Source organism: Pterocles gutturalis, unplaced genomic scaffold, assembly GCF_000699245.1.
Source record: "Pterocles gutturalis isolate BGI_N339 unplaced genomic scaffold, ASM69924v1 scaffold7235, whole genome shotgun sequence".
NCBI classification, from domain to species: Eukaryota; Metazoa; Chordata; class Aves; order Pterocliformes; family Pteroclidae; genus Pterocles; species Pterocles gutturalis.
The window spans coordinates 19,732-33,001 of record NW_010140637.1 but is presented as its reverse complement, the minus strand read 5'-3'; the positions used below and the strand labels follow the sequence as shown (position 1 = coordinate 33,001).

Here is a 13,270-nt window from a genome sequence, read left to right as displayed (position 1 = left end):
CACAGAAACATGCGTTTACACATCCACTACATGATGAGGCCTGTTCCCCTCAGTCCTTCTTCATATCGCATTTGCACAACCTCTGTTTGTAACCGAAACAGTTGAAAACCTTTTGACTAGGAGTGTGTATGCCTGAGCAATGTTATGCTGAATCTTTTATCAAAAGATTCTTTGGTTAACCACTAGAATTTTACTGATCGCTATGGTAAGCTTGCACATTTCTAAATACCTATTTGCTTGTAAAACTTCTTATGTGCAGGAGAATTTGGCTTGCTTCTTAGGACTGTGCCACTACTCGAAAACTTTTTTGAAATTCTGTTGGAAGAGAAGGCTAGATGTTACTAAAAACATTGATTTAAATATAGCACAGGGATTTTGTGTACCTTACACTGTATCCAGTCTTAACTGCAAGCAGTTTTTCTAAGAGCAAAACTGTACTGAATTTAGAAGAAAGTAATGAGTGTCACCTAGGGATTTTTGATTATGTTTAATTATTTTGATGTGCATTAAGACCATATTTACATATTTTTACATAAATTTTAAAAAACACTGAAGACATAGTTTTCTTTCCTTGTATAAAATAAGGGAAAGATTTGAAGGTTGTTTGAAACTGGGGTATTTGAATAAAACAGCCCTGAATAATATCAGGGAAGTTATGAGAATGGTTTAATTAATTAGTCTACGTAATCATTCATAGAAGCAATTCATAAGCACTAATCTCTGAACTAACATTTAACACAGGCATTCTGTTAGGACATACCAGTTTACAATACATGTCTTTGACACAGACCTCAAAGTAACGTAAATATTCCTTACGAAACTAGTGTTGTCAAACTCATTCATAAGTTGTCAGTACAGCCTCATTATCAAGTGCTGCAATCCAGTTGTGTTATTTATTGCTTACAAATGCTTCAAACTACAGGAAATCTTTGGTAAAAACAAAATTGATAAAATTTTCACAACACCTTTACATGTAGTATTGCACAAGGCTCTTTCAATACACAAGAAAAAAGGAATGCTCAAATCCTCAATCAGGAGATTAGAACTGTACAACATTCATTAGTTTACCACTATAAGCAAAATTTCTTTTCATAAACGTTTAAAATATTTTCTGGCTTCTTTCAGCGTATATGAATATTTATTTTTCAACCTATATTTGAAACCAAAGAGTAGTCAAATAGAACAATTTAAATAAAAATTGGCAACTATACAGCATTGTTTTGCCTACCCTACTACAGCATCAGATCTTTTCAAGTCTGTTTACTTCACAAAAAACTCAAGAGGAAAGAAAAATGCTAAAAATAATCATAGTCCTCAGCCCTCTATGGAAAAGAGGAAATAAGTTTCATGTCTATTATTGGACATAGACATTTCTCTAGTGGTCCAATTGTGCAGATTCAAACCTAAGTGGCATTAAGCTGCTCTAAATGAGCTCTTAGCTCAGGACACAGTTCAGTTAGCAGCAGTTCCAGCAAAACCTGAAAAACAGAAAAGAGTTAAGATGAGCATAAGTGCCAAATGAGAATTTCTTTTTCCTTTCTGACATGTTCAAAGCATCACAAATAACAGAAGCATGTAGGGTCAATCTACCCATAATTCATGCAACTCTTCTTTCATCCTAAGTTACCATGCACCCTACAGGTAATATGGGAAACGCCTTAAGGCTGAAAGAAGGCAAGCGCCATGGGCAGCTGCTTTCAGATGGGGATTTCCCACCTTGTATAAACTGGTGCTGTTCTGTTGAAGCTGCAGGAGCTACATAAGCAAGCACCAGGGCATGCACCTCCTGAGCAGGCTGCGTCCACTCCTGTGCTGAAGCTGCATTATGTGACTGGCTGCTGAAGAAAAGGAGCCAGTAGAGACTGACTGAGAGCGAGGGTATTGTACTTGCATACAGCTGCATCCTCTGACCAGTCCCAAACAACTGGAGAGGAGTGGGACTTTTGGAGGACTGTCATGTCCTAACTGTGAGCCAGTTAGGACTGGCTTCCTCCTAGAGAGCTCTCCTCCCCTGGGATTCTCCAGTGTATGTTTATTTTTCTCAGCTACGCTAAGAAGTTAGTTTGCACCTTAGGATGTCAGGCAAATTGGATATGGTAGAGGATCTCTTTTAGACAAAAGCAATACCATTTTTAAACTTAAGCAGCTTTTTGTTATTCAAATTGGTCAAATGACAAACCAAGTACATTTTTTCTGACTTACTTTAATAACAAAAAAAGTTACTCACACACTGAAAAATAGTCCAACATAAATCTCTGCAAAAACACACACCCCAGGCTCTAACACTGAATGAGCAGAGCTCAGCAATTAACAGGACTATAAAGTCAAAAGGCTGCTTTTGTGGTTACTCACATAGAGTAGATGCTTGTTAGCCTTTCTTTCTTGCAAGGCATTGAACACTTTCACTACACCATGCCGGGCATTTTGTTGTCCAACAAGACTCTGCAGAGTATCTGCAACAAATGTTACTTCAGCTTATATTGTTTCACTCATGCTAGGCAAAACCTCCAGTCAACATTACTGCCCATAATGGAAGAGAAACAAAACCACTGCACTTCACGGCATTTGGTTACAGATGCAAAGCCCCCATTTGCCAATCTTTTAAAACACACAGGCAACCTAGGTCACAGGATGAAGATACTAATTTTCAAGTTACCCAAGTTAAATAATAGTGTATGCATCTCAATAACACCATTTTAAGTGTTTTAACATGATACATGGGATGCCTTTTAGGTAGTTCATCTCAAGGAGTAAAGTCTAATCTCATACATTATTAAACCATTCACTTAAATATACCTTCAGCCACAAACACACAATTCCTGCAGCAGTTAGAAAAAAATTAGCATTTTAACCACCTCTCAGTCTTCACAGAAAATATTTCCCACAAGTAGGCAGGTAAGAGAATTCTAATTCAATTATTTACATTTTGGATTAAGTTACAGAATATATAGTCACCCAATGCTTCATCATTAATGTAAGGTGTATTCAGCTATGTCCTGACACATCTCTCCAAACTCAAACAAAACCACAAACCAACTATGGAAGGCTATTCAAGGCAAGCAGGTGAGTATATAACATAGAGAGGGTTGTTTACATGTCAAATGATAAATATTTTGCATGCATACCTGCTGCTATTTTTGCAGTAGAAGTTGATGAAACAAACAACCCTAATGCAAGGGGGTATATGAGATACCACAGCAAAGCCATAAAATAGCTCATTAAAGTACATTCTAGGGGAGACAAAAAGCATTCAAGATATGTTTAAGTGCATTTCCAAGGGTTAAATGGAATTAATTTCAATTCTTCCCAGTTAGGTGCCTTTGGGTTTACGCGATCTCTGAAGAGCCAAAATTATGCAACTGGACTCCCTGTCCTGTGAATGGGATGGAAGATATCAGAATGGAGCCCCAGAAACATGCATGCTGAAGAGGAAGCTGCCTGGGCTTGGGAGGTAAGGACAGGCAAAGGGAAGTACTGGAAACGACACTCAATCTAGGACGCTTCTGTCCAGGCTGCAGGTCCCTCTAACATGCAGTGCCCCAAATCATCTTCTCAGAAATAGACAGCAACACCCAACACCAACAGCGTGGACAGACCTTCAATTTTGAAATATAAGAGGAAGAGGTAATTGTGGCGGTGCCACTCTCCCTCTTTGTCAAGTAGTTCCAGGTAGCAGAACCACCTGGTATTTGCTCACAGAGAACCATCAGAGAGTCTTGATTTTATATGGTTTCCTTGATGAATATTACATACAGAAGTAGAGAGATACTGGATTTTGCATCCACCAATAATACCCAAATCCATACCCTTTACCAGACAGACAGAAGAGGCAAAGAGTAAGGCCAAAAATTATCCTTATTTATGCAAATAATCATAATTTACAACTCTATAGGTGTCCTGGGTCAGGACCACCACCACGTGGTCGCAACCCCCCCACTCCCCTCCCAGTAAGATGGGGAAGGATAAGAAAAAAAGTGGAACCTCGTGAGTTGAGATAACGACAGATTTTTAATAATACCACACAAGGAAAACAAAAAAAAGGAGAATATGACAATAAGACAAGATATAGAATACAATGGAAACACTGATACAATTAAATCCTCACCACCACGAGCTTCACAAAAGAGACCCCTCTCCCGGCTAGCTTCCCCTTATATCCTGGGCATGACATCAGCATGGTATTGAATATCCCTTTGGCTATGCCCACCTCCCAGCTTCTGTGAAGAATTAACCCTATCCCAGCTGGACCCAGGACAATAGGGAAAATCTAAAATCCAGCAGAACAGTATTTGATTAACCCATTTCCTTACTAGTTATTAAATCAATGATTAAGCAGAATTAAAGTCATCTCACCTGGAATGTTTTCAAGTAGTTTTTGCTGTGCTCTCTGTTTTGTCTCTTGCTTTTGTTCTTCACTCTTGACTCTCGGTGGCGGTGCTAACTTTCCATTCGGCCAAAACGCATCTCGAAACACGCCAATGTAGTAAACAAGCATTGGTTCACTAAACATCCAGTGTACAGTGTCACGGATTTGCCTGTAGGAAGGGAGGACATCAGGGCTGGTCTTTCACGTTTTATGCAGATTTATTCTTTTACTCCTAAAAGTAGTGGAAGCGATGCTCATTTTTATGTAATTATAACAATTTATCTGAGCTGATTTCACTAGCATCACAGCAAGTTGTATTTAGCTCTGGGTGCTCTAGGATCTAGGTCACTCCAGGTACCTGACTGAGATGTGGAGAAGTCTACATTTCAATGTAATCCACGAATGTATATTACCATTTACAAGTACTACACTGAAATGCGTATATATTTCATAGATGGGCAGTAAAAAGGCTCCACTGAGAGAAGACATAAAAATCACCTAAATAATTGTAGCAAAGTCCAAACTAGCTGCATGAACAGATGTGCCCGGTGGGATAAAAGTAGATGAAGTTTTAATAAAAGCGCAGTTAAATTCCTCACAGATACCAACAGCGCAGTAGTGAAGGGATTACAAATGGAGACAGCCTCCTCCTGTGGCTGCAGGCACTCACTGTAGCCTTCAGCACACAGAGCCTGAGGTAGACAGCAGGCTCCAAGCAGCACTGCCTAACTGCACCCCAGTACAGCCGAAACCCTTAAGAATGAATAAATGTAAAAATTGACCAACACATAAAAAGCTACACAGCAACTTTGCATGCATGCTGTGCTCACACACACTCTCTCGGGTGTCTTTCATGCTACTTACCAGCAGTGTGTGAACAAATGAACTGATGGATTTAAAACTCAGTCAGTGGATACTGCCAGAGACCATCAGTTCACCAGGAGTCAACTGTGTGACTTTCCATCACTTCTTGTCCAATTTACCGCTACATAACACACAAGAGGTTGTAAAAACTATGCTAGCATGTGCAAATTTAGTCACTGACTGGACCAGTAGAATACTTTTCCAAAATTTTTCTGACCAATGATACAGCTTTTCACATGAAAGGTGTGTAGAGACACACATGCTTACTTCATACAACAAATGATACAGAAAAATACCTTTATGAAAACACATCATGGTTACACGTGCAGAGGTTTCATGTTACGAATTAATGGTTTTCATCATGTATAAACATTATTTCAGACACTTTAGAGAAGCATACCTTTATGAAAACACATCATGGTTACATGTGCAGAGGTTTCATGTTACAAATTAATGGTTTTCATCATGTATAAATATTATTTCAGACACTTTAGAGAAGTATGTATTTGACTTGAAAGAAATTACTTAGTTTCAGATCTGGTAAAAATCTTCAAGGGACCATAAGATAAAGCACAAAGTAATGAAAGCTATTCAGTGCCAGGCCATTCAGAAAAACAGGATGGCAAGTCATTTTTTATATATCTATCTATATACATTTATATGCAAGGCTGCTTCACTAAAGGGAAAAGAGTCTCTTTTTATAGTTACATCTCCCATGAAATACTGTGTTCTTCCAAAAGCAAAGCTGTATAGGGGAAAAAATAAGGAAAAAGATAATTCATTTATCTGTGTCTTCTCTAATCAACATATTTGTAATTGAGTTGTGGAAAACAAATACAGATTACCATACACAAACAGAATGTCCAGATTTATTGTTTTTAAACAATTCTGATCTCAGCCTTATTTTCAGAGAACAATGATGCAAGTTCTGTTAAAGGAACAACTACTTACTTGTTGATAGTTCTTCCAAAAGTGACTTGTACTAGTGCAATTAATGTTTTTCTGACCCACTTGAACACTAGAACAATGAAAAATAACAGAAAATAAAGATCAAGAAGTTAATAACATTAGGGAACCCATGATGATGTACAAAAACCTTCCCCCTGCCCCCTTCCCTCCACAAAAAAAAACCAAGCCATCCCTGCAGTAAATATATGTTATAATCCTTTCTAAGATTTCATTCATTGTACATGGATCTCATTTTTCTTGACTGCTTTCCCTGTGCTGTTTGCTATATGGTTTTTAAGCCTTGAAGGTTACATAAACATAGCTGTAATATGCATTTGTAGTTTATACTGTGAACTTTTATGTTTAAGAATATTTCAAGTTTATGGAACCATACAACTACCCCAAACCCTCTTTCTACTAGAAAAGAAGAAAACCACTCAAAATTCACGACCTTTTCATACCTACTAGTATAATGTACACACAGCAGCATCATTAAAATTCTGAAAACATTTTCACTCAAATAAACAAAACAGTCAGCTCTTCATTACAAATGAAGGAAACAAATGTGAGTGCTTCCTAGTAATTATTGGTTAATCTTTCTTTCATGCTGTTTACCATCAGCACAAGAAAGTCTATATTTGGAAGATAAATCTGCCATTTTTGGAAGGGGCTGCATTTTGTAACATTTATCCTGTAAATAATTTTATAGGGCATCAAATGTGTCTGCACATTCAGAAAGAAACAAAAATAGTTTTATTACCATCATTCAGTTATGTAAAGGAGAAAAAAATCTGGTACTGGAAGATGCCACCATTTTAGCATCTTCTCCCATTATACAAATTGTAGAACTAAAATTCATACATAATACACTTAAATGGACATTAAAATTACGTTGCTTTGTCAGTGACATGTTCTGTAATAAAGCCATCTTTCCTTCCTCATAATTCATACATTCTACCATGCAGCCTATTTACAGAAAACATGCTTTTGTACTTTTTTGGTTATTCCAGGTTTTTTTTTAATGAAAAATGTAAGAATATTGAATGCAAATGCTCTCCCCTACCAGTTACTGCTATGTTATATTGGAATTTCACTTTTGAATGAAAGCTGCGAAGTTATGAACTACTGAAGAACAGCTCTGTTCCAAACAAACTGGCTACACAAATTGCAAGAACATTTCCACCTATTGAAACAGCAAAAAAATCGTAACTACAAAGTGCCCCAGATTTCTTGGCCAACAGATTCCACTAGCAAATAAGCAGGTTTACAGCTTACTTCCTCGCAGCTCAAAAATCTCTCCAATCAGCATGAAACATGGTTCAGCAAGAGAGTCCCTTTTCCCATCCACTTCCTCTCCATAGTCCGACAAGTCACTATCCTCTTCTGTTTCTTCCTAGGAAGAGAGACACAACATGGGTATGCACTGCAGCTCCCCCATCCTTCTTCCAGAATGGATTTAGCTACTGCCATGCTCTGGGGAGGGAGCACAGCCAGCCCCCTCAAGAAAGCGCATTAGAGCCAACAACTCTGCTGCTGGCAGGATCTGGCAAAGAGGAACCTCACACCAGGGAGTCTAAAAAGGGACGGCACTTCCCACTGGACAAGAGTGATGAGGACACTCTGCACTGCTGGAGCCATCACCACATCTTCCCCCTGCAGCCTTGCCCCAGTAAGCAACTCAGTGCTGGGTGGATTTGCCCACATTTGCAGGGTCCATTGCCTACACTGCCTGGCCAACACTAGCTGGATGAGGGAAAGCAGGTGATGTGGGAGCCACGTACTGCTAGGAAGCAGGTGAGAGCTGCAAGGAGGAGACGGCATTCAGAGGTGTTTGTGATTGCAAAGACTCCTCTGACACAACACCCATGAAGGACATCCAGGTTGGGAAGCCAGCCAGCTGGAGCTATTTGCAACACAAACAGCTGAAAAGAAAGGGGGAAAATCTGGTCATTGCACAGGTAGAAGCAGGTAGCTGGCTCCCCTGGAGAGCAGACAGTGCCTTGCACAGCTGAAGCCCCTCTGTGGGATCTGGCACTAGCATGTTGTCTTTGCAGCAGGCCAGGAACCAAACCCAGCAGCAGAAGATAAACTGGCCACTGCAAAGACAAGCACCAGTAACGAGTACCAGTCCCAGGCAGAAACATAATATAGTGACACTTAGTGACCTGAGCCTGACGATATCCAAGCTCAGTACAGAAGGGAGCTCAGTTGTTCAGAATAGACTCACAGGGAAAGAACAGATTGGACCACCTCAGTTTTGGTGGTACCATTTATTCAAGAATGAAGAGCAGACAGCTTGTTGTTTCACAGTGTCATGAAGATCTGCTTCAGCATCAGGACTACACCACCTACCATTACTTGTGGCACCCAGCACATCGGTTTGCTTTCCTGGACCCTTCCCTGCCCACCTATGCTTGGAGCAAAGCTGCAGCGAGACACACCTGCCTCCCACTGAGGCTGGTGCAATGCCCCAGTGTCTGGCTCAGGAATGGTCAGAATGGTGTACAGATAAATTTTCTTTCTTCAGCCCTGGTTTTCAAAGAAATCCATCATTTCTTTCTTTGCCTTCCTTTCTTCTTTACTATTCCATCACCTAATATTGCCTTTTTTTTCCCCTCCTCTCATCATCTAGTCTGGAAAACCTGCTTCATGGCTCTATTTCTCTTGCAATGTTTTGCTGTTTTTCTTGGCCTTATTCTTATGGTCACAATCTTTCAGTCATCCCTTGCCTGTCATTTGAACCCTGCTACACAGAGGGTATTATCCTACAGTTTCTCAGCTATACAGCAGTTTGTCTTACTCCTCCCTCACACTCTCCAAATCCCATCTAAAGCCCTTCATTGATTTTGGGTACATTTCCAGTCCCTTAATCTTCTCCAGGCATGGCACTGCATAGTAGTCTAGAAATAAATAACTCCACAGTGTTGCATGTTCCAACACTTATGTATCCTGTACCTTTCACTTCCTGTGTCACATTTGGCATTTTCTCTAGCACTGCTCAAATGCTGTTTCTCTCCTCATAACCAGAAAAACAAAAGAAAAAGCCCCACAGCTGTGAAGTGCACAGTAAACGTCCATGTAGATTCCCCCGTTTACTGACTTCCCCAGCTTGATGAGTCCCCAGCTTTTAAAGCTTTCTGCTAATGTTAGGCTAGGCTGTGACTGAGAGCAGGGAACAAAAAGCCACAACATACTGACAAGAAATGCCACACCAGGAAACCACAAACCATTACCCATCTTACCACACAAGCACACAAATTCACTGACGATGAACAGAATTTTCTCCAGGGACACAGTCTAGAGCAAACTCCAGTCCTGCTCACTATCTTCCTCTGGTCAACAGGCTTCTTGGCCCTTTGTTATTTTAATTATTCAAGAAATTATGTTTTATTTAATTTTTCATAGTAGACATCATTCCATATTTTCATTAAGCATTGGGCAAAAGAACAGAAAATAAGCTTACTGAATTTGCAGATGAGCTTACTGAATTTGTACTTGAATTCACAGGGTGCAGTTTGATAAAGACATGGAAAGCAGCAATAAATCACTGTGTAAATGCAAGAAATAAAGCAATTGATATTGATAGCACTACAGAAAAAGATCATAGGGCCATACTGCTGTGGAAAAGGCACGTGTAATACCATGGTGTTTAGGCACAAATACTGTTTGTATGACATATATACACAAATAAATATAAAAATTATTTTCATACATGGCAATAGGAAAACCTAGTGGGAACATTGTGTTTCAAATTTTAGTCACCACATTTCCAAGAAAAATATGGATAATTAAGTAGGGCCAGAGCAAAACCATAACAACTAAATAAAATATAACCTAACAAAAACTAGGAGAAATTGGGGCTGCTCAGTCTAAGAAATAAAATAATAAAAGACAAAAGGAAAGTAGTAACTCCTGATAATCAAGATGATCCTAACCCAAACTGTTCTGTGTTTGCAGCAGACAGGACAAGAACTAGCTGTCTGAAGAATGGAGACTTAGGTTAAACCGTGTATTCAAAATACACAATGAGAAGTGTAAATTCTTACATCAGGATGCAGTTTCTATCCATTAAAACTTCATAAACCTAAAAGCCCTTCCTCTAGATGGTATCAGCTGCATTTTTTCCTCTGATTTGATTTTGGTCTTGACAGCTCAGAAACACATTCTAAAGCTCGTCCTGTCCAAGGAGCTGTGTATGTAAGACACCTGAAATTGCTGCAATATCTAATCCTGAAAACAGCACTCAAGAGGTAATACTGTTGCTCTAACACATATTTGAAAAATGTGAGACAAGACATAAAAGGCAAAGAGAGCTGTACAAGAGCATTCTTTTCTACAAAGTCCAAAATATGAACTAAACCAGGAATTCCTAGTTGCAAAGAGAACATAACTCTAACAGCTTTGTAATGTATGGTTTAACAAAACTGACTTAATTAATGACCTTGTACAATATTATTTAACCCTAGTTTAACTGCTGTAGTAAATTATACAGAATGGTATCACTGGGCAAGACTGAGCTGATCTAAAGCTCACACTGGAAGACTGAGTGTCCAAGAAAAATCAGAGCTGATCCCAGACCGCCTCACAATTCCCCTCCCTCCATTTAACTTTATTTTTAAACTAGGACAAACGTTTGCCATACTGATTCAGGCGGTCGAACAGTTTCCTATACTCCCTCCATCTGTATTCTATTGTCTCATCATGTTTAAGCTTAGGGAAGGAGGGGAGAGGAGAGGGAAGGTGTATGTGAAGCAGGATGGTCTTTGCATGTGCACATGCACATGGCATAATACAGTCCAGCCAAAATTAAGCTCCTAGTCCCAGAAGTAACAAGCACGAAATAGTATTAAACTGATGAAGAAGTTATGTTCCAACTCCTCTGTTGCCACATTCTCTGGGCATTTTTTGCTCTACTTCCTTCAGTTTTTCAGTACCAGGTGCTTCATTTATGATTAATTTCTTTGTTTTCTCTCCTCTGTCACGCACTCTCATTACAAACTCCCTTTCCTTCTCCTGTATTTCCTATCTCCTCCTACGCACTCATGTAATACAATATACATGCAGTCTGCCTTTTTTCTTGAGGGTGTTTTTCAATTAAATAGTGAAATACAGTTTCATGCTTCTATGCTTTTATGCTACTTCTACCTAACAGTCATTTTAGTGAAGGCACTTTTGTTTTCAGAACTACAGTACTTCTATCAAAGTGTGAAATTAGTTTCCCAAACTTTTTTAATGTTTATTACTCTGAAATGAGACATATGGATGCAACATCTAGGTGCAAATGAAAAAGTATATAGGATTTTCTTATTCTTGAGAGATGCAAGACCACCTTTTTGCCTATTAACAGACAAGAACTGTCCAAGTTCCCCAAACTCCATTTATCCTGCAGAAGGCCCATCCACTGCAGACTACTACAGCATGTAAGAAAATAATTATTTCATATAACATAAAACTAAAAAGGGGAATCGAAACAGCTCCTTGGAGGTTGCATATTTGCGACATGAATCACACAGAATAGACAGCCACAGAATTATGGTCAATTTTAGTCAATGAGCTATTTTAGTCACTAATCTATTTTTCACTGCATTTTGAAAGACAATGGGTTTTTATGGCTTACTATCAAATTCTCCAACTGGTTTGCCCACATGGGCTCCCGCTTCTATTTGCTTATTCCCTCGGTGAGCCTGTATCATTTGCTGACGCTCTTTGTCAAAACTAGCTTCGCTTCAGAAGCTGTCCAGAAATTGTTAAGGACATGGAGCTGTTCCCTACCAAGAGAAGCTTCCTAAGAGAGAATTATTTTTATCCATCAAAAACCCTCAGAAATATGCATGTCAAGAGCACAAAAAATGGGAAATTCTGCTATTAAAAAAAAAAAACCCACATGAACTGTAATTTGTTTATTTGTGATAGGTTACACATTTGGCTATATATACTTATCAAAGGAAACTTATTTTATTAATAAACATCTTTTAGATTAATAGACAGCTCTTATTTCTGACTCTTTGTTCACTTACAGTAAATTAAAAATGATCTTTGGAAACGCCTTCCATTATTACCTGCCATTCAAATGCATTATATTAATGGCTCTCCCTGCTTACTTAGGATAAGTAACTAAATTTGGAAAGCTTACTTTTCTATCACCTACCTCCTGATGAGAAAACAAATCACCAGGAAGTCGTTCTAGAAATGAGGAGAGTGAAAAAGAGGACTTCTTTCCTTGCACATCAATAACTTTGAGGTGCTCTGGGGAAGGGCTCAAGAAGGCATAAAGTGCTTCACTCTGGCAGAGTCTTTCATCAGAGAGCAATTTCTGCAGAAGAAAAATAATGACAGAAACAACACATCAATTAAATATTTCTTGTTAAGGAACAAGATGTGTCAGGCCATCCAATAAAACTGATGAAGATGGCTCAGAGTTAGAGTGAGGAAAAAAAGCCATGTCTAAAGATACTTTAAGAAGCTAGTTCTAAAGTATTGGAATTAGTAAGATTAAAGTTTTTAATCTTACAACTCTTTTTAAATAAAAAAGTTCTCATTTGTAAGAAATTTGTTGTAAAGTGTTGTAGTTAAAAATGATAATTACAGGACTCATTATTTACCTTTTCTTAATTAATCAAAGTTTAATTACTTTTCCACTAGAGGAATGGTTACTATCAGACAAACTCATTTCAACTTCAGGCATTTTAGACAACTTTGACATTTACAGCATCAAACCTTACACCTGACCTATTTGTTCTAGGTTTTCTCTTTAGACAATAGAGAGACAACATCCACTCAATTCTCCTGTTTAGATATCTGTTGGTTTTGTCTTTGTCTTCTTACCTGCAGAAAGTTATTAAGCTGGTTCTTGGATTTCTCCATGAATTTCTGGTCTACGGATTTGAAGGGCAGCTTGCTGAGGGAAGGCAACTGAACTTTCTTTAATGATGGAAAACACTGTGTAGGAGAAAGGAAAGCTCGCTTAACACACACGCAGAAAAACACAGGTGGTTCAGAATGAAAACGAAGAGACTCCTTTGTACTTTCATCTCCCTTCCACACCCCTATAAGCACCTTGAAAAACACCTTCCCTTACCCACTATGGGCTGA

At 38.7% G+C, this 13,270-nt stretch overlaps 1 protein-coding gene across 1 annotated transcript in view; it reads right to left on the bottom strand.

Moving 5' to 3' along the window:
- Positions 1-871: 871 nt before the first annotated feature.
- SNX25 (sorting nexin 25) overlaps positions 872-13,270 on the bottom strand; it is a gene marked incomplete at its 5' end in the record, with an annotated part of 28,125 nt that continues 15,726 nt past the window's right edge. The window contains 7 exons of the mRNA XM_010083737.1: positions 872-1,478; positions 2,353-2,453; positions 4,354-4,535; positions 6,182-6,248; positions 7,454-7,571; positions 12,327-12,491; positions 13,004-13,117. Of these exons, the coding sequence (XP_010082039.1) occupies positions 1,404-1,478; positions 2,353-2,453; positions 4,354-4,535; positions 6,182-6,248; positions 7,454-7,571; positions 12,327-12,491; positions 13,004-13,117 (822 nt within the window). The remainder of the gene's footprint in view (positions 1,479-2,352; positions 2,454-4,353; positions 4,536-6,181; positions 6,249-7,453; positions 7,572-12,326; positions 12,492-13,003; positions 13,118-13,270) is intronic.